This window comes from Kogia breviceps, chromosome 10 (genome assembly GCF_026419965.1).
Source record: "Kogia breviceps isolate mKogBre1 chromosome 10, mKogBre1 haplotype 1, whole genome shotgun sequence".
Lineage (NCBI taxonomy): Eukaryota > Metazoa > Chordata > Mammalia > Artiodactyla > Physeteridae > Kogia > Kogia breviceps.
Window position 1 is genome coordinate 11972038 of NC_081319.1, and position 24328 is coordinate 11996365.

At 40.3% G+C, this 24328-nt stretch overlaps 1 protein-coding gene across 3 annotated transcripts in view; it reads left to right on the top strand.

The window, feature by feature from the left end:
* Positions 1-24328, top strand: part of SUMF1 (sulfatase modifying factor 1) — a 105273-nt gene that overhangs the window by 7862 nt on the left and 73083 nt on the right. For 2 of the 3 annotated variants that reach the window (XR_010842499.1, XM_059077518.2), the window contains exons 2-3: positions 1269-1442; positions 4633-4707. Coding sequence is in view for 2 of the 3 variants with exons in the window: in XM_059077518.2 (XP_058933501.1) it covers positions 1269-1442; positions 4633-4707 (249 nt within the window). In the remaining variant the exon portion in view is untranslated. The remainder of the gene's footprint in view (positions 1-1268; positions 1443-4632; positions 4708-24328) is intronic. The other variant, XM_067043592.1, reaches the window with a different exon arrangement.

Consider the following 24328-nt stretch of genomic DNA (forward strand, 5'->3'; position numbering starts at 1 on the left):
ATCTCTCCATATCAATATATTAAAAGTGTCTTTTTTTTCCTGTTGTTTTCCTTCTTTTCCTTTTCTTATGGCTGCCTAATTTTCCATTTTCTGGGTGGCCCACAATTTAGTTAATCATTCCAATATTGAAAACTATTTAGGTTGCTTCCAGTCTTTTTCTGTTCCAAGCAGAGCTTCAATAAATTGTGTGGGATACAGAAGACATATTTTGGAAAGTTCAGTAGGGGCTTAAACACTTGTATGAATGATTGAAAGGAAGGTTGATGGCTTAGAGAGGAGCCGGGAGAAATGTGAAGGGATGAGACTGGAGGCAAGGAGACAATTGTGAGGCTACAGCATCAGCCGAGGAAAAGAACAGGGGAGAGCACAGAGGGATATATATTTAGGACACCCAGTAAAACTGGATGACCGCTGTAGTGTTGGATTTCCCAAGTGATGCTGAGGATGGACCAGTGTTTGTTAACTGAAAATTTTCGGTGTGATCCTCAGATCTTATGTTTGGTGCTAGGAAAACGTGAACAAAGCAGCCTCAGTTGCTGCCCTCTTGGTGTTTAGAGGTTATGTGAAACAGTAGATAGGAACAATTAGAGTTTTAATGAGATATTAAATAAGGACAAGACATGGTCTTTTAGTAAACCTTTTAGATTTTCCATTTCAATGATTTAAGTCTTTTCCATTATCGTTGGGAACCTAGATTCACTCAGTGGGTTTTGAAATATATTATATATGGGGGACTTTCCTGGTGGTCCAGTGGTTAAGACTGCACTTCCACTGCAGGGGGCGCGGGTTTTCCCTGGTTGGGGAACTAAGATCCCACATGCCGCGTGGCCAAAAAAAAAAAAAAAAAAAGTTAAAAAATATTGTATTTGGCATTTTTATGTTTGCTTTTAAAAATAATTCAAAAGAAATATGGACACAATAATGGACAAAAATGCACAAATGTATAAAGAAGTGGAATATTCTCCCCGCCTCTGCACTGCAGCCATTAGCAGCTTGGTGACTGTTGTTCCAGACCTGTTTCCATGGCGTGTGCAGATGTGTGTTATGTAGCGTTTTTCCTAAAGAAGTTCCTACCCTAAAGAATTTTCAGTTCTTTTTGTGGCTAATCGTTCATTGGGGTATGCCATGGTTTTACTCATTTCACAGTGGCTTTTGTGGTGGAGGTTGGCTCGCTGTTGGGTGCTTACTGTGTGCTGGCACTCTACGCTTGACCCAGGTTCACTCTGGCGGTGACGGCCTGACTTCCCGTGTTTCCCCTTTTGCTGCAGATGGTCCCCATCCCTGCCGGAGTATTTACAATGGGCACAGATGATCCTCAGATAAAGCAGGATGGGGAAGCACCTGCGAGGAGAGTTGCTATTGATGCCTTTTACATGGATGCCTATGAAGTCAGTAATGCTGAATTTGAGAAGTTTGTGAACTCAACTGGCTATTTGACAGAGGTAATGGGGTTGGGATGGGGAGGAAGAACTTTATCAGTTGACCGCTTTTTCCTCCGTGCCCAGTGCTGTGATAGGCACTTCCTGTATATTTCATGTAATTTTTATTCTCATAGCAACCCAGTGAGGCAGGTTATTTTTCAGGTGGCAAACGGGATCAGCAAAGTGATTTGCCCTGAGTCCCGCAGCTGGTTAGTGGTGGAGCTGGGATTCGAGCCGGGCCAGTGTGGCCCCAGGGCCTGTCTTCTTAACCATTATGCTCTCGCGTGTCAGTGCTTCCATCTGCCAAAGAGCATCTCTGTGCTCTTCAGGCTTTTTGAGATGATAGCATGTAAAGTAAGGCCACTTTTCTCTCTCAAAAAATTATAGTTTGGATGTTCCAGAAGCATTGCATAATTCATAAGTAATAGATGCAGAAGTGCAGCTTTTCATTTTTGTGGTTTTATTCCAGTGCCTGACGACTCATAAGCTTTCCTTCGGCAGTTCCAGGCTTTATCCTGTGGTCGCTGAATCACAGAGCAAGGTTCTGAAAGGGGATGTTTGTCCTAAACGGCAGTAGGAAGAGAGATGCTGTCTAGTTTATGAAAGTTTCTGTGAGTGTCTAAAATATCCTTGTTATGTAGGTTTCCCATTTTTTTCTTACCAAAGGAATCTACCCTACCCTTGCCTTCAGTTTGTGAAGTCCCTGTCCTTGTTTTTGTTTTTTTCCAGGCCAGAACATCTTCCTTTCTTTAAAAAAAAATTTCAGAGCGAATGCTGAAAGCAAAACAACATCCAGATTTGGTTTTGCATTTCCTTGGAATTTCTTAAAATATACGAAGTAGTTGTCTTTTTGTACCTATTTGTAGTACGAAGTTGCTGTTCTTTCTGTTTCATGAAGATACTCTCAGGTCAAGTACCTCGGTAGTCTGATGAAGTTAGAAGTGGGCTTCTAAGGCAAGAAGCTTCCCTTAGACTAGGGTTCCTATCAAGACTAGATAGAATAGCAGAGTTTAGGGCATCTAGGAGCATGGATGGGGAAATATTGCATCTGGATTTCTATTACCCTCTAACTGAAGTTCAGCATTTCCTTCAGTTAGGAATAGACAACATACCACAGTAGTGGCAGCAGTGCCTATGACTTTATCACCAATAGAAATCACAGACATTTTGTATCCCATTATTGTTGTTGCAGAGATCATAAAATATTGTTTTTATTCATCCTCACTTTAGAAATGATAATTATGAGACCTGCCACTAGATCTTACTTAATGTATTATTTATACTTATTTATATTTAATGTATAGATATATATACACATATATGTATATGTTGCTATAGCACAAATTTGTTTTACTAGTATTTTGATATAACTAGTTTTCTTTGTAATTGCATTGATTTTATTGTATACACTTAAACATTTCATTCTGAGAAGGAGATCCTTAAGCTTCACCATACTGCCAAAGGGGTCCAGGGCACAAAAAGGGTTAAAACCTCTGCTTTGGATAAAATACTTCATATTATTATGGCATTCATGTTTCTTTTCTTCCATTTCTCCAACTTCATTTTATATCATATTTCCCTTGCTCACCAGGTTCTAGCCCTGCTGTTCTTGTTTCTGTTCCTTGCAGACTTGACACTCTTTCCCATCTTGGGGGTGCAGCTCATACTTCCCCCTGCTTGGAATTTCCTGACCCCGTTGCCTGTCCCCCTTTTGCATGGCTGGCGCCTTCTCATTCTCGAGTCATCTCAGCTTCAATATCCCTCTCAGGGAGGCTTTCTCTGCCCACCCTATCAAAAGGAGGCTTCTCTCTATACTCTCTGCCTTACAAGGTCAAGTAAAGTTGTAATTATATTCTTCCTTTCTTTGTTTGGCTTGACTTTTGTTTGTGGCCCCATATGTGAGTGCTCTAAGGGCAGAGATCATGCCTCTGTAATATTGACCTTGTATCTCTGTCATTTAGCCCAAAGCCAGGCATCTGATAGGTGTTTGGTACATGTTGTTGAGTGAAGGAATGGTCTGGGTTCTCAGTTATGGTGATGCCACAAGGGAATACAGAAATAAGAGCTGGGGTGGAGAAAAGAAGATGAGCTCTAATCAGCGAAAGGAGTTTGAGGTGCTCATAAGGCTGGAAATACAGGGATCTAGAAGGCCGTTAATACCATGTGGTGAGGAGAGGAGAGGACTGGAGGTGGAGATATGAGCATCATTTGAAATGCCGGTGGTGATTAAAATCATGGGATTTCAAGAGTTTGTCCAGCAGCAGGTCGGTGTATCTCATCGTGTGATCTCTTAGACCCCCTATATTAGAATCACCAGCTTATCTGTTCACACGGGCAGGTTCCTTGGCCTCACCCCAGACCTACAGAATCAGAACCTCTGGGCTTGGGGAGCAGTGCTGTGTAGCTATAACAAGCTGGCCAGGTGACCTCAACTGCACAAAGCCTGAGGGCCACTGGCGTAGAGTCAGAGGAGCAGAGAGCCAGGGCAGAGCTCTGAGGAGCAACAGTGTCTTAGGGGCAAGAAGAAGAGCCCCCATATTTCAGGAGATGAGAAGGAGGAGTCGGAAATGGAGGAAGAAAACTAGAAGAGTAGGATCATGGAGAGCAAGACACTACATTGGGTGTTTCCAGAACTGGGGTCGTACGCGACAAAGAAAACCAGGTAGATATGGACTTGAGACAGTAATGGTCAATAAAACTGATTAAAATACAGATTTCCATCTGGTGCTTGAACTGGCCACTTGAGATGTATAAGCACAGTGGACACCTTAGTGGAGTGTGTCAGAATATCCACAAACAGTGCCATTTACTTCTTTCAGCTACGTTCCAGGAGCAGAGCAAAGGACAAAGGTTGATTACGTAATCTGACATGTAAAGAATCTTGTTATTTTCCAAAGTCATTTGTAATACTTGGGGAGATGTGTTTCCATCAACAGAAACAATCACAGTCTCAATAGCTAATCTCTTCCAGTCTGCATTCTTATCAGCTAAATGAGCCTTAAATAAAAATGGTCTCTGTAAGTGACAGTAACCTGTTTTAACAGGAAGCCAGATGCTTTTAGGTCATTTCTGAATCCTTTGGGAGGTTATAAGACAAATATAAGTTCATTTGGACAAGAAGAACCACTTTAGTAGCGTACAGAGAAAATGGCACGTGTGAAATATGTTACTACAACCTTTTCTGGATTTTTATTTCCTTCCTTTCCTTTAGGCTGAGAAGTTTGGTGACTCCTTTGTCTTTGAAGGCATGTTGAGTGAGCAAGTGAAGTCTGATATCCAACAGGCAGTAAGTAATGTTTAAACAGGCTCTCATATTTCTCTGTTGCTCATTGGAAAGGGCTTGGGTGAAAAATCCAAACTACCAGCCTCCCGTCTCCCCGCCAAAAACGCCTCACCATTTTCCTGCTATAGATTTGCCCATAGAACAGACCTATGGGACCAGGGCACCCTATCTTGAGGAAAATGGCACAAACCTGGGACAGTATCTGAGGCGTTGGATCTGACATGAGCTTCTGTCTTGTGTACCTGAGTATAAGTGGAGCTCAGCTGGGCTTTAGACACTCGTGGGTTTCTTTTGCTCATAGCCATTTCTAGAATGGAGGGTTAAATGTGCATGTTTTTTACTTCTATTCTTAAAGTCTTGGTCTCATCAGGTGCTGGTATGGAGAGAGAGCTTCCCATTTAAACATTCCTGAGTTCACTTGATCAGAGTAGTAGTTATGAAAGGGGCCCTTTGCTGTGGATGTACTCAGGAAATTGAACCCAGGACCTGGTCCTTACCATCCAGGGTGTACCTTCTCTCATAAAGGGGTCCAGGGAAATCATGGAGACTGGACTAGGTCTCCATAAGCCCCTGTGTGGTGAGTGGAACTTGGGATTTCTGTTCCAGACATTTTAGTAGGTTTGTGTATATTTGAGAATTTGTTTACTCACATGTCTCATGAGAAAGCAAAATATACAAGGAAAGGAGTGTGGGTAAGCTGGGAAGCTGAGGGTTCACAAAAGAAGGATGGCTGAGGACACAGAAGAAGCAGGAGGTGGGAAGAGAGGAAAGGAAATGGGGTCAGCTGACCTAAGGGAGACTGATTAAGATACAGACATTGAAGACAGGAATTCAGCGCTAATCTTCCTTTGTTATACAAGTTCCCTTTCAACTCCTGCCTGAATCTCATCTTTATGTGTTGGGGTCACTATTCTCTGGTGAGCAGCAGTGCCAGAAAAATAAAACATTCCTGGCTTGGGTTTGCTTTCCCTTCAAACTTGTAGCAAAACTTGGAGGGGAAAAGATGAGGTAAAAGCAGATTTGCTCTCAAGTCATTTATAGGAGAATCAGGCCACTTTTATGTATCTATTTTAGAAAAATGTCTTAAAAACATGACTGAAGGGGCTTCCCTGGTGGCGCAGTGGTTGAGAATCTGCCTGCCGATGCAGGGGACACGGGTTCGTGCCCCGGTCCAGGAAGATCCCACATGCCGCGGAGCAGCTGGGCCCGTGAGCCGTGGCCGCTGAGCCTGCGCGTCCGGAGCCTGTGCTCCGCAACGGGAGAGGCCACAACAGTGAGAGGCCCGCGTACCACCAAAAAAAAAAAAAAAAGACTGAATTCCATCTGAATTTCAGAGCTTTCTTTGCTTGCTACAAGTTTATATTATAAGTCTATTATATAACCTGATACCCCCCACCCCGTTTTTTTAAAGGGTTTTGAGGTCAGATTGGCTTAGTGTTGATGAGCCTGTAGCTCAGGATGTGGTGCCTTGTTTTATGACGGGGACTTCAGCCGGAGGAGGGCCTTTGCACTTATTTTTGTAATTTGTGCTTTCCGATACAAGGCCTCCTGTCACTTGAGAACCTCTGAGCACCTTAGGCAAAAAGGCAGAGGCAGATGATTATTAGGCTCTGACGGTGCCCTCTTAAGTGCATAGTGAAGCGTGTGTGCTGGTAACTAGGATGAGGATAAGCAGCTCTTACCGGGTCATAGTGTTGGTCTCTCGCTTAAATGCTCATAATGGAAAAGCAAACCTTTTAAGCATGTTTAGAAGGGGTTGGAACAAGTGAAATGAATCTGTTGGTGATCTGAGAGGGCTAAGTTTTTGTTTTTAGGTCTTGGCCTACCCTAATGCACCAGACCCGTTTTTAGCCCAGTGTTTCCAGAAGTTTAGGATAGGAGATGGTCCACGAGGTGACTTGAACTGAAGCAGGTGACTTAAGGTGGCACATGGCCAAACGTAAGGTAATCCTGAATCACATTGTCTCAGGGCTCTTTCAAGGCCTGATTAAGTGGAGAAGAAAGTCTCATATGAGCACTGGCCTGTCACTAACACTCAGCGGCACTTGTTAATCTCCTTTTTAACACAGAAAATAGGCCTCAGAACCTTCCTCAGGCATCAGTGGCTGGCTGGAATTTAATAATACGGTTTATGTTTGTGTATATTTTATCTATTTACTTTTAAAATTTTTATTGGAGTATGGTTGCCTTACAAGGTTGTGTTAGTTTCTGCTGTACAGCAAAGTGAATCAGCTCCGTGTATACATATACCCCCTCTTTTTTGGATTTCCTTCCTATTTAGATCTCCACACAGCATTGAGTAGAGCTCCCTGTGCTATACAGTAGGTCCTCATTCGTTATCTGTTTTGTGCATCGTAGTGTATATATGTCACTCCCCATCTCCCAGTTCAACCCACCCTCCCTTTCCCCCCTTGGTGTCCATATGTTTGTTCCCTGCATCCATGTCTCTATTTCTGCTTTGCAAATAGGTTCATCTGTATGTACATTTTAAATGTGATTATTTTATAAGATTGTTTACTTTCACATAGTTGTTTTAGATGTTTACTATCGTGTAATTATTTTAAATGTTTCATATAATTATTTAAAATAAATGTAATTATTTTTAATGTCATAAATGTTCTCTTATGACAGGTAACACTAGTGATATAACTTTTCCTTATTAGAGAAAGCCTTTTTCTTGTAAAAGAAAAGTCAAATACAGAACATCACGCAAAGCAAATGTGTAGCTTTACTGTGTTATTTTAAAACAAACGTGATTGTAACCTTCCCTTAAGTCAAGAATTAGGATTTTGCTCCCTGCCCCAGCAATCCCATCCACGAGCCACATCCTGATCACCACCCCCTGTGTCCCTGAAGTAGCCACTGTCTTGCTTTTTAAAGTAGATGCTTCCCTGCATTTCTTTATAGCAATATTGCCAGCATATATATGGGTCTTGTTTTTGTATCCATTCAGCAAGCCTGTGTCTTTTGGTTGGAGCATTTAATCCATTCACGTTTAAGGTAATTATCGATATGTATGTTCCTGTGACCGTTTTCTTAATTGTTTTGGGTTTGTTTTTGTAGGCCGTTTTTTTCTCTTGTGTTTCCCACTTAGAGAAGTTCCTTTAGCATTTGTTGTAGAGCTGGTTTGGTGGTGCTGAATTCTCTTAGCTTTTGCTTGTCTGTAAAACTTTTGATTTCTCCATCGAATCTGAATGAGTTCCTTGCTGGGTAGAGTAATCTTGGTTGTAGGTTCTTCCATTTCATCACTTTAAGTATATCATGCCACCCCATTCTGGCTTTTAGAGTTTCTGTTGAGAAATCAGCTGTTAACCTTATGGGAGTTCCCTTGTATGTTATTTGTCATTCTTCCCTTGCTGCTTTCAGTAATTTTTCTTTGTCTTTAATTTTTGCTAATTGGATTACTATGTGTCCTGGCGTGTTTCTCATTGGGTTTATCCTGTATGGGACTCACTGCGCTTCCTGGACTTGGGTGACTATTTCCTTTCCCATGTTAGGGAAGTTTTCGACTATAATCTCTTCAAATATTTTCTCGGGTCCTTTCTCTCTCTCTTCTCCTTCTGGGATCCCCTATAATGTGAATGTTGTTGTGTTTAATGTTGTCCCAGAGGTCTCTTAGGCTGTCTTCATTTCTTGTCATTGTTTTTTCTTTATTCTGTTCCACAGCACTGAATTCCCCCATTCTGTCTTCCAGGTCACTTATCCGTTCTTGTGCCTCAATTGGTCTGCTGTTGAACCCTTCTAGTGTAGTTTTCATTTCAGTTTTTGTATTGTTCATCTCTGTTTGTTTGTTCTTTAATTCTTGTATTTCTTTGTAAAACATTTTTTGCATCTTCTCGATCTTTGCCTCCATTGTTTTTCCAAGGTCCTGGATCATCTTCACTACCATTATTCTGAATTCTTTTTCTGGAAGGTTGCCTATCTCCACTTCATTTAGTTGCTTTTCTGGGGTTTTATCTTGTTCCTTCATCTGGTACATAGCCCTCTGCCTTTTCATGTTGTCTTTCTGTGAATGTGTTTTTTGTTCCACAGGCTGCAGGATTGTAGTTTTTCTTGCTTCTGTTGTCTGTCCTCTGGTGGATCCCTGGATTATTCTTAACAGTCATCTTTTTGTTTGTTTGTTTTTTCTAAGTAGTTCAGCTTTAAAATAATTTGTTTAATGTTTTTTTACAAAGGTTTTAAAATTTATTTTTGGCTGCATTGGGTGTTTGTTGCTGTGTGCGGGCCTTCTCCAGTTGCAGCAAGTGGGGGATGCTCTTCATTTCAGTGCGTTTGCTTCTTACTGTGGTGACTTCTCGTTGTGAAGCACAGGCTGTAGGTGTGCGGGCTTCAGTAATTGTGGCTTGCAGGCTCAGTAGTTGTGGCTTGCAGGCTCTAGAGCACAGGCTCAGTAGTTGTGGCACATGGGCTTAGTTGCTCTGTGGCATATGGGATCTTCTGGACCATGGTTCAAACCCGTGTCCCCTGCATTGGCAGGCAGATTCTTAACCACTGGGCCACCAGGGAAGCCCCCATCATCTTTTTTTTTTTTTTTTTTTTTTTTTTTTTTGTGGTATGCGGGCCTCTCACTGCTGTGGCCTCTCCCGTTGCAGAGCACAGGCTCCGGACGCGCAGGCCTAGCGGCCATGGCTCACGGGCTTAGTTGCTCCGCGGCATGTGGGATCTTCCCGGACCAGGGCATGAACCCATGACCCCTGCATCGGCAGGCGGATTCTCAACCACTGCGCCACCAGGGAAGCCCCCCCCATCATCTTTTGAAAATATTGCCTTTTCCCCATTCTTACTTCCATCTGGGGCTCCAATTAGATGTTGGTTAGACTTTGTCACTCACTCTTCCATCTCTTAACTTCACTATTGAGTAAATATACATATATTCTATATATACACTTATATATATTTAGTGTTTATATATGTGTATACTTTATACTGTATATATTTAGTATGTATATTCCATTTTAATATCTGTTAGTTTTTGTCTGTATCTTTGGTATTATTTTTTAGTAGTTGTTCTATGAATTCGAATATACATACCTAACTTCTCACAGTCTACTGTAGAGTTAACATTTTAACACTTTAGGTGAATATAGAAGCCTTACAACCATATAGGTTCCTTTATCATACCCCCATGTTATAGTTGTCATATATAGTACATCTTCATACATTGAGAAAAACCCAAGACAGTGTTATAAGTTTTGCTTGCAGCACTCATACATATTTTATATAATTTAAAGGAGAAAATAATCTATTATATTTACCCAAACTATTTCTATTGGTCTTCCTTCATTCCTGAAGTTCCATGTTTCCCTTCACCTTAAAAAACTTCTTTTAGTGTTTCTTTGAGAGCAAGTCTTATGCTGATGAATTCTCTTAGTTTCTCTTCATCTGCAAATGTCTTTATTTCACCTTCATTCTTGAATGCTATTTTCACTGGATACACAGTCCTGGGGTTAACAGTTCTTTGCTTTCATCACTTCAAAAATATTTCACTCTTTTCTGTTCATGTGGTTTCTAATAACAGTCATTTGAATCACTGTTCTCTCATATGTATTGTGTCATTTTTTTCCCTGGCTTCTTTCAATATTTAAAAAAATCTTTTGTCTGCAGTAGTTTGATTATAATGCTTTTGTACATTGTTTTCTTAGAGATTATCCTGTTTGGGGTTTGTTGAGATAATTGTGTCTGTAAATTTGTGTCTTTAACCATATTTGGTGGCATTTTTAGCCATGATTCCAAATATTTTTTAAACCCAATCTTGCCTCTCATTTTGGGATACCAGTGCATGAATGTTAGACCTTTGATTATCCGAGAGGGGCCTTAGGCTTTGTTCACTGTTAAAAAAATTTTTTTCTCTATTGTTAGTTTGTGTACTTTCTTTTGATATGTCTTCAAGTTTCCTATTTTCTCTGTCATTTTCATTCTGCTCTTGAGCCTGTCCAGTGAATTTTGAATTTCAGATATTGTATTTTGCAATTCTAAAGTTTCCTTTTTAAAAATAGCTCTTGCTTCTCTGTTGAGAATGAATGCCTGTCTTTTCATTCATTTCAAGAGCATTCATCTTTACCTCATAGCTGATGGTTATAATAGCTGCTTTGGTCTTTATCTGATAATTCCAGTATCTGGGTCATTTGGGGGTTGGCACCTGTTCACTTTCTTTTCCCTTCAGTATTGGGACTCTCTGGGTCCTGTTATAATGCTCTGGAGAATGTTGACTTTTTTTTTTTTTTTGAGGCAATCAACCTGGTAACCTGGTTAAGTACAGATCAGACGTTTTGTCTTGCCTACTGCTAGTAGTGATTTTGTAGCTCTGTTCCTTCATCCCTTTCATGCTAGCATAGCACTGTATTTATTTTTTTCTTTATTGTAACTAGCATTTTTTAAAATTGAAGTATAGTTGATTTACAATGTTGTGTTAATTTCTGCTGTACAGCAAAGTGATTCAGTTATACATATATATATATATTGCTTCTCATATTCTTTTCCATTTTGGTTTATCACATTTTACTTGTTTAATCAATTTCTTATAATTGATTAAAGGCATAATAATGCCTACCTAGTAGAGTATTGTAAAGACCAAATGAAATAATGTACACAGAATCACCTAGTAGTACAATATCTAGCACATAAAGAGCCTTTTAGTAAATGTTGTTATTCTGGTTTCTTCAAATGGACTATCTCTTTGCCTGGCCTAATTGAAAATTTATTTAAATCTTCTTTGCTTCACTCTTGCCCATTTTCAAGAATTGGCAATGCCACATATAGTATTCTACCAAATTACAATGATATTTTCAAAGGATTTGCTATTGTGGAATAAAGCCTCTTGGATTATCTCAGAGTCCTTGACTGGAGGAATATACAAGTGATAAATCTTTTTTTGGTGGGAGAGGCAAGTAAAATATATATATAACATAAAATTTATCATTTTAATTATTTTTAAATGGGTAATTCATTGACATCATGTACATTCCCAATGTTGTACAACCCTCAATCACCACTGTGCATTTCCCGAACTTGTTCACAATCCCAAACAGAAACTCTGTACCATTAAACAATAATTTTTCATTCTCTCCTCCCCTAGCCCCTGGTAACCTTTTTTCTACTTTGTGTCTCTATTAATTACTCTATTCTAAATGCCTCATAGATGGAATCATACAATATTTGTCCTTTTATTATTGACTTATTTCACTGACCATAATGTCTTCAAGGTTCATTCATGTTGTAACATGTATCAGAATTTCATTTCTTGATAAACAACAAGGTCCTGCTGATTAGCACAGGGAAACATATTCAGTATTCTGTGATAAACCATAATGAAAATGAATATAAAAGAAGAATGTATATATATATGTATAACTGAATCACTTTGCTGTACAGTAGAAATTAACACAACTTTGTAAATCAGCTATATACTTCAATCAAAAAAAAGAATTTCATTCCTTTTTAAGGCTGAAATAATATTCCACTCTTTCTGTATACCACATTTTGTTTATTCATCTGTAGGTGGACATTTGGGTTGTTTTCAGCTTTTGTGTATTGTGAATAATGCTGCCATGAGCATTGGTGTACAAGTATCTGGCTGAGTCCCTGCTTTCAATTCTTTTGGATATATACAGTAACATATCTTTTTTTTTGGATTCATGCCTCCTTGATTGTCTGCCATCCATCAGTGGGGTAGGTTTTTTGACTTCTAGTGATAGAAATGAGTCTAGCTTCCTCTGATTGAAGATTTGCTTTCTGGCACAAAATATAGGCTGTTTGTTTAACAAACCATCAGAAATGTCCTACTATCTTCTAGGTACTGTGCTATTCCTGAGAATACGACGATGAAACATACCTTCCTTGTCTTTTAGCTGCTCAAAGTCTAAGGGATACAGTAACATCAACTCTGAACTGATATGAGGTGTTTGGTTTTTTTTTTCTGATTTATGACTTTTTAATAGAGAAATAAAAATGAAAACACATATATCATCTGTTTAAAAATTCTTGAAAAGAATAAGAGTATATGAAGTCCATCCTGCTCTGTAATGGAAGTACGTCAGCAGGTGCTGTGATGAAAAGATGTGGTGAGGAGTTGGGGGAGATGTCTGGAAAGCTGAATTTGCTAGGTTGATCAGAGAAGGCCTGTGTGAGGAAGAGGCATTTTAGGGAAGCCTTGCAGGTGAGGAAGAACTCATCCTGGGATCAACTAGGGCACAGCATCTGGTGGAGGGCCTACTATGTCTGGATGCGTTGACCATCCACCTTCAGCTTTACGTGGTCAGGACTCAGCTAAGCTTACTCTGGGAAGTCCATTTGAAATGCCCTTCCGTTGTCCCGCATTTCAGATTTAGGTGCTTCCATTTATTTGTTCTTACGGCTTCTTGTGCCTTCCTTTTATGTCATTTATCTTACCTATAATTATTTGTGTAGGTATTTGTTGAATGCCCTTTGCTTTACCTGATATGTCCTGTGATGGTGGGTGGGGATGCTTCTATATTATTCACAATATCCCCAGCCTAGTAACTGTCATTTAATAAGCACTTAATAAATATTTGTTGAAAAATGAAAGATTGCCATTGGGGTATCACCTGGGGTAGCATTAGTTTTTGAGGGCTGTGGGGCTCAGACCTGGTATGACCTGTCATATGTTGGAAAGGCAGCTTTTCCTTGGCATGAGAACACTGATCCAATCAACAGGGTTAAGGTGGGTTCACAGTAACTGAAGAGTTTTGGCAAGGGTGATCCGGGACTGGCTGATTGGATAAGAAGGGAACATGGTCAGACAACCGTATTTATGTCTGTTTTTGAAAGGAGTAGTTGTCCACCTGTCTTAGGAGTTAGTGTGTGGTGTAGGCTCAGGAAGCAAAGCATGTTAACCCTGGAAACTGAGAACCCAATATAATAAGATAACAGGACACAATATTTTATTCCAGCCTGCTCCAAGACAAGGCACCTGATCAGAATGAGTGTGAGTGAGGTGTGTTGGGGTCCCAGGGGCTCAGATTCCAAATATCTTTTTAAGGTGTTCTTAAGTATCTTTTCAAGTCATGGGTCTTTTGAGGTCTGTCTTAGATTAAGAAATAAAAATGGTTCTCACCTCCCCCCGCATGTCGCAGATGTTGGCGTTTGTGCCGTAAAAATCTCCTTGGTGAGACAAAGACAGACTATCTAGTAGGGAGTCCTGCTCAGGGGATATCCATCTTTAAGAAAAATTTATGCAAAAATGAGGGTTTAGAATGGCGGGAACTTTCAAAATCATCTGGCAAAAGCCCTTCCTCTTGTAGATGAGGCAGCTATGGCCCAGGAGGGGAAATGGCTTCCCTCAGTTCTCAGTAATGTTTGAGGGGGGCCACGAAATAGTACCTGAGAACTAGTCTAGTACCTTTCCCCTTACGGACCCCTGTGCCAAACGCATAAGACAAGGGCTGATTCTCTCTCTCTGTAAAAGTATATCCCACTGAAAGACTATATTTAAAATTGGTGTTTTTCCAGAAGATGGTCACCCAAGGTGCTGAGGGGTTTGGAAACCATAGAAACCTCAGGAACAGGTGAACTTATTTATTAAATAAATATTGATCCTGTGTATGCTATGGGCCTGGAAGTGCCAGACAGCTGGCAGAAGACCTCACATCCCAAAAGTCAAGAAACTACCCATGTACCTGGGGAGGGCAAAAGAAAAAAGAAAAAAAAGAGACAAAAGAACAGGGACAGGAGCTGCACCTAGGGGAGGGAGCTGTGAAGGAGGAAATGTTTCCATACACTCGGAAGCCCCTTCGCTGGCAGAGGTGGGGGTGGGGACGAGTAGGAAGCTTCAGAGCCACGGAGGAGAGCGCAGCCACAGGGGTGCAGAGGGCAAAGCGGAGCGATTCCCACACAGAAGATCGGTGCTGACCAGCACTCACCAGCCCGAGAGGCTTCTCTGCTCACCCACCGGGTTGGCTGAGGGCTGGGAGCTGAGGCTCGGGCTTCGGAGGCCGGATCCCAGGGAGAGGACTGGGGTTGGCTGCGTGAACACAGCCTAAGGGGGCTATTGCGCTACAGCTAGCCAGGAGGGAGTCCAGGAAAAAGTCAGCACCTGCCTAAGAGGCAAGAGACCATTGTTTCGGGGTGTGCGAGGAGAGGGGATTCAGAGCGCCCCCTAAACGAGCTCCAGAGATGGGCGCGAGCTGCGGCTATCAGCGTGGACACCAGAGATGGGCCTGAGGTGGTAAGGCTGCTGCTGCAGCCACCAAGAAGCCTGTGCAAACACAGGTCACTATCCACACCTCCCCTCCCGGGGGCCTGTGCAGCCCACCACTGCCAGGATCCTGTGATCCAGGGACAGCTTCCCCGGGAGAATGCACAGCACGCCTCAGGCTGGTGCAACGTCACACCGGCCTCTGCCGCTGCAGGCTCGCCCCGCTTTCCGTACCCCTCCCTCCCCCTGGCCTGAGTGAGCCAGAGCCCCTAATCAGCTGCTCCTTTAATCCCATCCTGTTTGGGTAAAGAACAGACACCTTCAGGTGACCTACACACAGAGGCGGGTCCAAATCCAAATCTGAACCCCAGCAGCTGTGCGAACAAAGAAGAGAAACGGAAATCTCTCCCAGCAGCCTCAGGAGGAGTGGATTAAATCTCCACATTGAACTGAATGTACACTTCATCTGTGGAATACTGGAATAGACAACGAATCATCCCAAAATTGAGGTGGTGGACTTGGGAGCAACTGTGGACTTGGTGTTTCCTTTCTGCATCTAATTTGTTCTTGGTTTTATGTTTATCTTAGTTTAGTGTTTAGAGTTTATTATCATTGGTAGATTTGTTTATTGATTTGGTTGCTCTCTTCCTCCTTTTTTTAAAAAAAAAAAAAAATATATATATATATTTTTTCCTTTCTCTCTCTCTCTTTTTTTTTTTTTCGGTACGCGGGCCTCTCACTGTTGTGGCCTCTCCCGTTGCGGAGCACAGGCTCCGGACGTGCAGTCTCAGCAGCCATGGCTCATGGGCCCAGCCTCTTCTCGGCATGTGGGATCCTCCCTGACAGGGGCACGATCCCGTGTCCCCTGCATCGGCAGGCAGACTCTCAACCACTGCGCCACCAGAGAAGCCCCCTTTTTCTCTTTTTGTGAGTGTGTATGTGTATGCTTCTTTGTGTGATTTTGTCTGTACAGCTTTGCTTTCACCATTTGTCGTAGGGTTCTGTCTGTCATTTTCTTGATTTTATTTTAGTATGATTTTTAGTGCTTGTTATCATTGGTGGATTTGTTTTTTGGTTTGGTTGCTCTCTCCTTTCTTTTTTTAAAACTACTTTTTAATTTTAAAATTTTTAATAATGATTTTTATTGTTTATTTTAATAACTTTATTTTATTTTATTTTTTTCTTTCTTTCTTTCTTTTCTCCCTTTTCTTCTAAGCTGGGTGGCTGACAGGGTATTGCTGCTCTGGCCAGTGTCAGGCCTGTGCCTCTGAGGTGGGAGAGCCGAGATCAGGACATTGGTCCACCAGAGACCTCCCAGCTCCATGTAATATCAAGTGGCGAAAGCTCTCCCCGAGATCTGTATCTCAACGCTAAGACCATGCACCACTCAACAACCAGCAAGCTACAGTGCTGGACACCCTATGCCAAACAACTAGCAAGACAGGAACACAACACCACCCACTAGCAGAGAGGCTGCCTAAAATCATAATAAGGTCACAGACACCCCATAACATACCACTGGACATGGTCCTGCCCACCAGAAAGACAAGATCCAGCCTCATGCACCAGAACACAGGCACTAGTCCCCTCCACCAGGAAGCCTACACAACCCACTGAACCAACCTTAGCCACTGGGGGCAGACACCAAAAACAATGGGAACTACGAACCTCCAGCCTGTGAAAAGGAGACCCCAAACACAGTAAGTTAAGCAAAATGAGAAGAAGAGAAACCCACAGCAGATGAAGAAGAAAGATAAAAACCTACCAGACTAAACAAATGAAGAGGAAATAGGCAGTCTACCTGAAAAAGAATTCAGGCTAATGATAGTAAAGATGATCCATAATCCTGGTAGAATGGAGAAAATACAAGACACGTTTAACAAGGAGCTAGAACTAAAGAGCAAACAAACAGTGATGACGAACACCATAAATGAAATTTAAAATTCCCTAGAAGGAATCAATAGCAGAATAACTGAGGTAGAAGAATAGATAAGTGACCTGGAAGATAAAATAGTGGAAATAACTCCTGCAGAGCAGAATATAGAAAAAAGAATGAAAAGAATTGAAGACAGTCATAGAGACGTCTGGGATAACATTAAACACACTAACAGTCGAATTACAGGGGTCTCAGAAGAAGAAGAGAAAAAGAAAAGGATTGAGAAAATATTTGAAGAGATTATAGTTGAACATTTCTCTAATATGGGAAAGGAAATAGTCAAGTCCAGGAAGGGCAGAGAGTCCCATACAGGATATTTTCAAGGAGAAACACGTCAAGACACATATTATTCAAACTATAAAAATTAAATACAGGGGCTTCCCTGGTGGCACAATGGTTAAGAATCCTCCTGCCAATGCAGGGAAAATGGGTTCGAGCCCTGGTCCGGGAAGATCCCGTATGCCACGGAGCAGCTAGGCCTGTGTGCCACAGTTACTGAGCCTGTGCTCTAGAGCGTGCGAGCCATAACTACTGAGCCCACGTACCACAATGACTGAAGCCCGCACACCTAGAGCCCGTGCTCCGCAACAAGAGAAGTCACCACAATGAGAAGCCTGCGCACCGCAACAAATAGTAGCCCCGCTCGCCGCAACTAGAGAGAGCCCGTGCACAGCAACAAAGGCGCAATGCAGCCAAAAATAAATAAATAAATAAATAAATAAATAATTAAATAAAAAGAAAAAATATTAAGAACAGCAGGGAAAAGCAAATAACATACAAGGGAATCCCCATAAGGTTAACAGCTGATCTTTCAGCACAAACTCTGCAAGCCAGAAGGGAGTGGCAGGACATATTCAAAGTGATGAAAGGGAAATCTACAACCAAGATTACTCTACCCAGCAAGGATCTCATTCAGATTTGATGGTGAAGTTAAAACCTTTACAGACAAGAAGAAGCTAAGAGAATTCACCACCACCAAACCAGCTTTACAACAAATGTTAAAGGAATTTTTCTAGGCAGGAAACACAAGAGAAGGAAAAGACTTAGAAGAAGAAATCCAAAACAATTAAGAAAATGGTAATAGGAACATATATGTTGATAACTACCTTAAATGTAAATGGATTAAATGCTCCAATCAAAGCACATAGACTAGCTGAATGGATACAGAAACAAGACCCGTAAATATGCTGTCTAGAAGAGACCCACTTCAGGCCTAGGGTTACATACAGACTGAAAGTGAGGGGACGGAAAAAGGTATTCCACGCAAATGGAAATCAAAAGAAAGCTGGAGTAGGAATTCTCATATCAGACAAGATAGACTTTAAAATAAAGACTATTACAAGAGACAAAGAAGGACACTACATAATGATCAAGTGATCAATCCAAGAAGAATATATAACAATTGTAAATATTTATGCACCCAACATAGGAGCACTTCAGTACATAAGGCAAATGCTAACAGGTATAAAAGGGGAAATCAACAGGAACACAATCATAGTAGGGGACTTGAACACCTCACTTTCACCAATGGACAGATCATCCAAAATGAAAATAAGGAAACACAAGCTTTAAATGATACATTTAAAAAGATGGACTTAATTGGTATTTATAGGCCATTCAATCTAAAAACAACAGAACACACATTTTTCTCAAGTGCTCATGGAACATTCTCCAGGATAGATCATATCTTGGGTTCCAAATCTAGCCTTAGTAAATTTAAGAAAATTGAAATCGTATCAAGTATCTTTTCTGACCACAATGCTATGACACTAGATATCAATTACTGGAAAAGATCTGTAAAAAATACAAACACATGGAGGCTAAACAATGCACTATTTAATAACGAAGTGATCACTGAAGAAATCAAAGAGGAAATAAAAAAATACCTAGAAACAAATGACAATGGAGACACGACAACCGAAAACCTTTGGGATGCCGCAAGAGCAGTTCTAAGAGGGAAGTTTACAGCAATACAATCCTACCTTAACAAACAGGAAACATCTCGAATAAACAACCTAACTTTGCACCTAAAGTAATTAGAGAAAGAAGAACAAAAAACCCCCAAAGTTAAGAGAAGGAAAGAAGTCATAAGGATCAAATCAGAAATAAATGAAAAAGAAATGAAGGAAATGATAGGAAAGATCAATAAAACTAGAAGCTGGTTCTTTGAGATGATAAACAAAATTGAGAAACCATTAGCCAGACTCATCAAGAAAAAAAGGGAGAAGACTCAAATCAATGGAATTAGAAATGAAAAAGGAGAGGTAACAACTGACACTGCAGAAATACAAAAGATTATGAGAGATTACTGCAAGCAACTCTATGCCAATAAAATGGACAACCTGGAAGAAATGGACAAATTCTTAGAAATGCACGACCTGGCGAGACTGAACCAGGAAGAAATAGAAAATATGAACAGACCAATCACAAGCACTGAAATTGAAACTGTGATTAAAAATCTTCCAAAAACAAAAGCCCAGGACCAGAAGGCTTCACAGGCGAATTCTATCAAACATTTAGAGAACAGCTAACACCTATCCTTCTCAAACTCTTCCAGAATATAGCAGAGGGAGGAACACTCCCAAACTCGTCTATGAGGCCACCATCACCCTGATACCAAAACCAGACAAAGACATCAAAAAGAAAGAAAACTACAGGCCAATATCACTGATGAACATAGATGCAAAAATCCTCAGCAAAATACTAGCAAACAGAATTCAACAACACATTAAAAGGATCATACACCATGATCAAATGGGGTTTATTCCAGGAATGCAAGGATTCTTCAATATACGCAAATCAATCAACGTGATACACCATATCAAGAAACTGAAGGAGAAAAACCATATGATCATCTCAGTAGATGCAGAGAAAGTTTTTGACGAAATTCAACACCCATTTATGATAAAAACCCTGCAGAAAGTAGGCATAGAGGGAACGTTCCTCAACATAATAAAGGCCATATATGACAAACCCACAGCCAACATCATCCTCAATGGTGGAAAACTGAAACCATTTCCACTAAGATCAGGAAGAAGACAAGGTTGCGTGCTCTCACCACTCTTATTCAACATAGTTTTGGAAGTTCTAGCCACAGCAATCAGAGAAGCAAAAGAAATAAAAGGACTCTAAATCGGAAAAGAAGAAGTAAAGCTGTCACTGTTCACAGATGACATGATACTATACATAGAGAATACTAAAGATGCTACCAGAAGACTACTAGAGCTAATCAATGAATTTGGTAAAGAAGTAGGATACAAAATTAATGCACAGAAATCTCTGGCATTCTTATACACTAATGATGAAAAATCTGAGACTGAAATTAAGAAAACACTCCCATTTACCACTGCAACAAAAAGGATAAGATATCTCAGAATAAACCTACCTAAGGAGACAATAAACCTGTATTCAGAAAATTATGACACTGAAGAAAGAAATTAAAGATGATACAAATAGGTGGAGAAATATACCATGTTCTTGGATTGGAAGAATCAACATTGTGAAAATGACTCTACTACCCAAAGCAATCTACAGATTCAATGCAATCCCTATCAAACTGCCAATGGCATTTTTTACAGAAGTAGAACAAAAAATTTCACAATTTGTATGGAAACACAAAAGACTCCGAATAGACGAAGTAATCTTGAAAACGAAAAATGGAGCTGGAGGAATCAGGCTCCCTGACTTCAGCCTATACTACACACCTACAGTAATCAAGACAGTATGGTACTGGCACAAAAACAGAAATATAGATCAATGGAACAGGATATAAAGCCCAGAGATAAACCCACACACATATGGTCACCTTATCTTTGATAAAGGAGGCAAGAATATACAATGGACAGAAGACAGCCTCTTCAATAAGTGGTTTTGGGAAAACTGGACAGGTACATATAAAAGTATGGAATTAGAACACTCCCTAACACCATACACAAAAATAAACCCAAAATGGATTAAAGACCTGAATGTAAGGCCAGATACTATAAAACTCCTAGAGGAAAACAGGCAGAACACTCTGTGACATAAATCACAGCAAGATCCTTTTTGACCCACCTCTTAGAGAAATGGAAATAACAACAAAAATAAACAAATGGGACCTAATGAAACTTAAAAGCTTTTGCACAGCAAAGGATACCATAAACAACACCAAAAGACAACCCTTAGAATGGGAGAAAATAGTTGCAAATGAAGAAACTGACAAAGGATTAATATTAATTAATAATATTAATATTTTGGATATTAATCCAAAATTTATAAGCAACTCATGCAGCTCAATAACAAAAACACAAACAACCCAATTCAAAAATGGGCAGAAGACCTAAATAGACATTTCTCCAAAGAGATATAAAGATTGACAACAAACACATGAAAGAATGCTCAACATCTTTAATCATAGTAGAAATGCAATTCAAAACTACAATGAGATATCATCTCCCACCGGTCAGAATGGCCATCAACAAAAAATCTAGAAACAGGGCTTCCCTGGTTGCACAGTGGTTGAAAGTCCTCCTGCCAATGCAGGGGACACGGGTTCGTGCTCTGCTCTGCACATGCCGTGGAGCGGCTGGGCCTGTGAGCCATGGCCGCTGAATGTGCATGTCCGGAGCCTGTGCTCCGCGATGGGAGAGGCCACAGCAGTGAGAGGCCCGTGTACCGCAAAAAAAAAAAAAAAAAAAAAAAAATCTGTAAACAATAAATGCTGGAGGTAAGGGAAAACTCTTGCACTGTTGGTGGGAATGTAAATTGATACAGCCACTAGGAGAACAGTATGGAAGTTCCTTAAAAAACTACAAATAGAACTACCATATGACCCAGCAATCCCACTACTGGGCATATACCCTGAGAAAACCATAATTCAAAAAGAGTCATGTGCCAAAATGTTCATTGCAGCTCTATTTACAATACCCAGGACATGGAAGCAACCTAAGTGTCCATCAAGAGATGAATGGATAAAGAAGATGTGGCACATATATACAATGGCATATTACTCAACTCTAAAAAGAAACAAAACTAGGTTATTTGTAGTGAGGTGGATGGACCTGGAGCCTGTCATACAGAGTGAAGTAAGTCAGAAGGAGAGAAACAAATATTGTATGCTAACACATATATATGGAATCAAAGAAAAAATTGTCATGAAGAGGGTAGGGGTAGGACGCGAATAAAACAGAGACCTATTGGAGCATGTCCTTGAGGATATGGGGAGGGGTAAGGGTAAGCTCTGACGAGGGAGAGAGTGGCATGGACATATATACACTACCAAACGTAGGGTGGATAGCTAATGGGAAGCAGCCGCATGGCACAGGGAGATCAGCTAGGTGGTTTGTGACCACCAAGAGGAGTGGGATAGGGTGGGTGGGATGGAGGGAGATGCAAGAGGAAAGAGATATGGGAACATGTATATGTATAACTGATTCACTTTGTTGTAAAGCAGAAACTAACACACCATGGTAAAGCAATTATACTCCAATAAAGATGTTTTTTAAAAAAAGACATACACTGGCTGAATGGATACAGAAACAAGACCTGTAAATATGCTGTCTACAAGAGACCCACTTCAGGCCCAGGGACACATACAGACTGCAAGTGAGGGAGTGGAAAAAGGTTTTCCATGCAAATGGAAATCAAAAGATAGCTGGAGTAGTAATTCTCATATCAGACAAGATAGACTTTAAAATAAAGAGTATTACAAGAGCCAAAGAAGGACACTACATAATGATCAAGGGATCAATCTAAGAAGAAGCTGTAACAATTATAAATATTTATGAATCCAGCATAGGAGCACCTCAGTACATAGGCAGACACTAACAGCTATAAAAGGGGAAATCCACAGTAACACAATCGTAGTAGGGGACTTTAACACCCCACTTTCACCAATGGACAGATCATCCGAAATGAAAATAAATAAGGAAACACTAGCTTTAAATGACACATTAAACAAGATGGACTTAATTGATATTTATAGGACATTCCATCCAAAACAACAGAATACACTTTCTTCTCAAGTGCTCGTGGAACATTCTCTAGGATAAATCATATCATGGGTCACAAATCAAACCATGGTAAATTTAAGAAAATTGAAATAATAGCAAGTATCTTTTCCAACCACAATGCTATGAGACTAGATATCAATTTCAGGAAAAAAAATCTGTGCAAATACAAACACATGGAAGCTAAAGAATACACTACTTAATAGCCAAGAGATCACTGAAGAAATCAAAGGGGAAATAAAAAAATACCTAGAAACAAATGACAATGAAAACACAACAGCCTAACACCTATGGGATGCAGCAAAAGCAGTTCTAAGAGGGAAGTTTCTAGCAATACAATCCTACCTCAAGAAACAAGAAGCATCTCAAGTAAACAACCTAACTTTACACCTAAAGCAATTATAGAAAGAAGAAAAAAAATCCCCCGTTGGCATAAGGAAAGAAATCTTAAAAATCATATCAGAAATAAATGAAAAACAAATATAGGAAACAATAGCAAAGATCAGTAACACTAAAAGCTGCTTCTTTGAGATGATAAGCAAAATTGAGAAACCATTAGCCAGGCTCATCAAGAAAAAAAGGAAGAGTGTTCAAATCAGTAGAATTAGAAATGAAAAAGGAGAAGTAACAACTGACACTGCAGAAATACAAAGGATCATGAGAGATCACTACAAGGAAGTGTATGCCAAGAAAATGGAGAACCTAAAAGAAATGGACCAATTCTTAGGAAGACCCCCAATAGCCAAAGCAATCTTGAGAAAGAAAAATGGAGCTTGAGGAATCAGGCTCTTGGACTTAAGACTATACTACAAAGCTACAGTAATCAAGACAGTATGGTACTGGCATGAAAACAGAAGTATAGATCAATGGAACAGGCTAGAAAGCCCAGAGATAAACCTACACACATATGGTCATCTTATTTTTTACTAAGGAGGCAAGAATATACAATGGAGAGAAGACAGCCTCTTCAATAAGTGGTACTGGGAAAACTGAACAGCTACATGTAAAAGAATGAAATTAGAACACTCCCTAACACCATACACAAAAATAAACTAATGGATTAAAGATCTAAATGTAAGGCCAGATACTGTAAAACTCTTAGAGGAAAACATAGGCAGAACACTCTATGACATAAATCACAGCAAGATCCTTTGACCTATTGAAACTTAAAAGCTTTGTCACAGCAAAGGAACCATAAACAAGAAGAAAAGCCAACCCTCAGAATGGTAGAAAAGATTTGCAAATGAAGCAACTGACGAAGGAGTAATCTCCAAAATTTACAAGCAGCTCATGCAGCTAAAAATCAAAAAAACAAACCAATCCAAAAATGAGCAGAAGACCTAAATAAACATTTCTCCAAAGAAGGTATACAGATTGCCTACAAACACATGAAAGAATGCTCAACATCGGTAATCATTAGAAAAATGCAAATCAAAACTACAGTGAGGTATCACCTCACTCCAGTCAGAATGGCCATCATCAAAAAGTCTACAAACAATAAAAGCTGGAGAGGGTGTGGAGAAAAGGGAACACTCTTGCAGTGTTGGT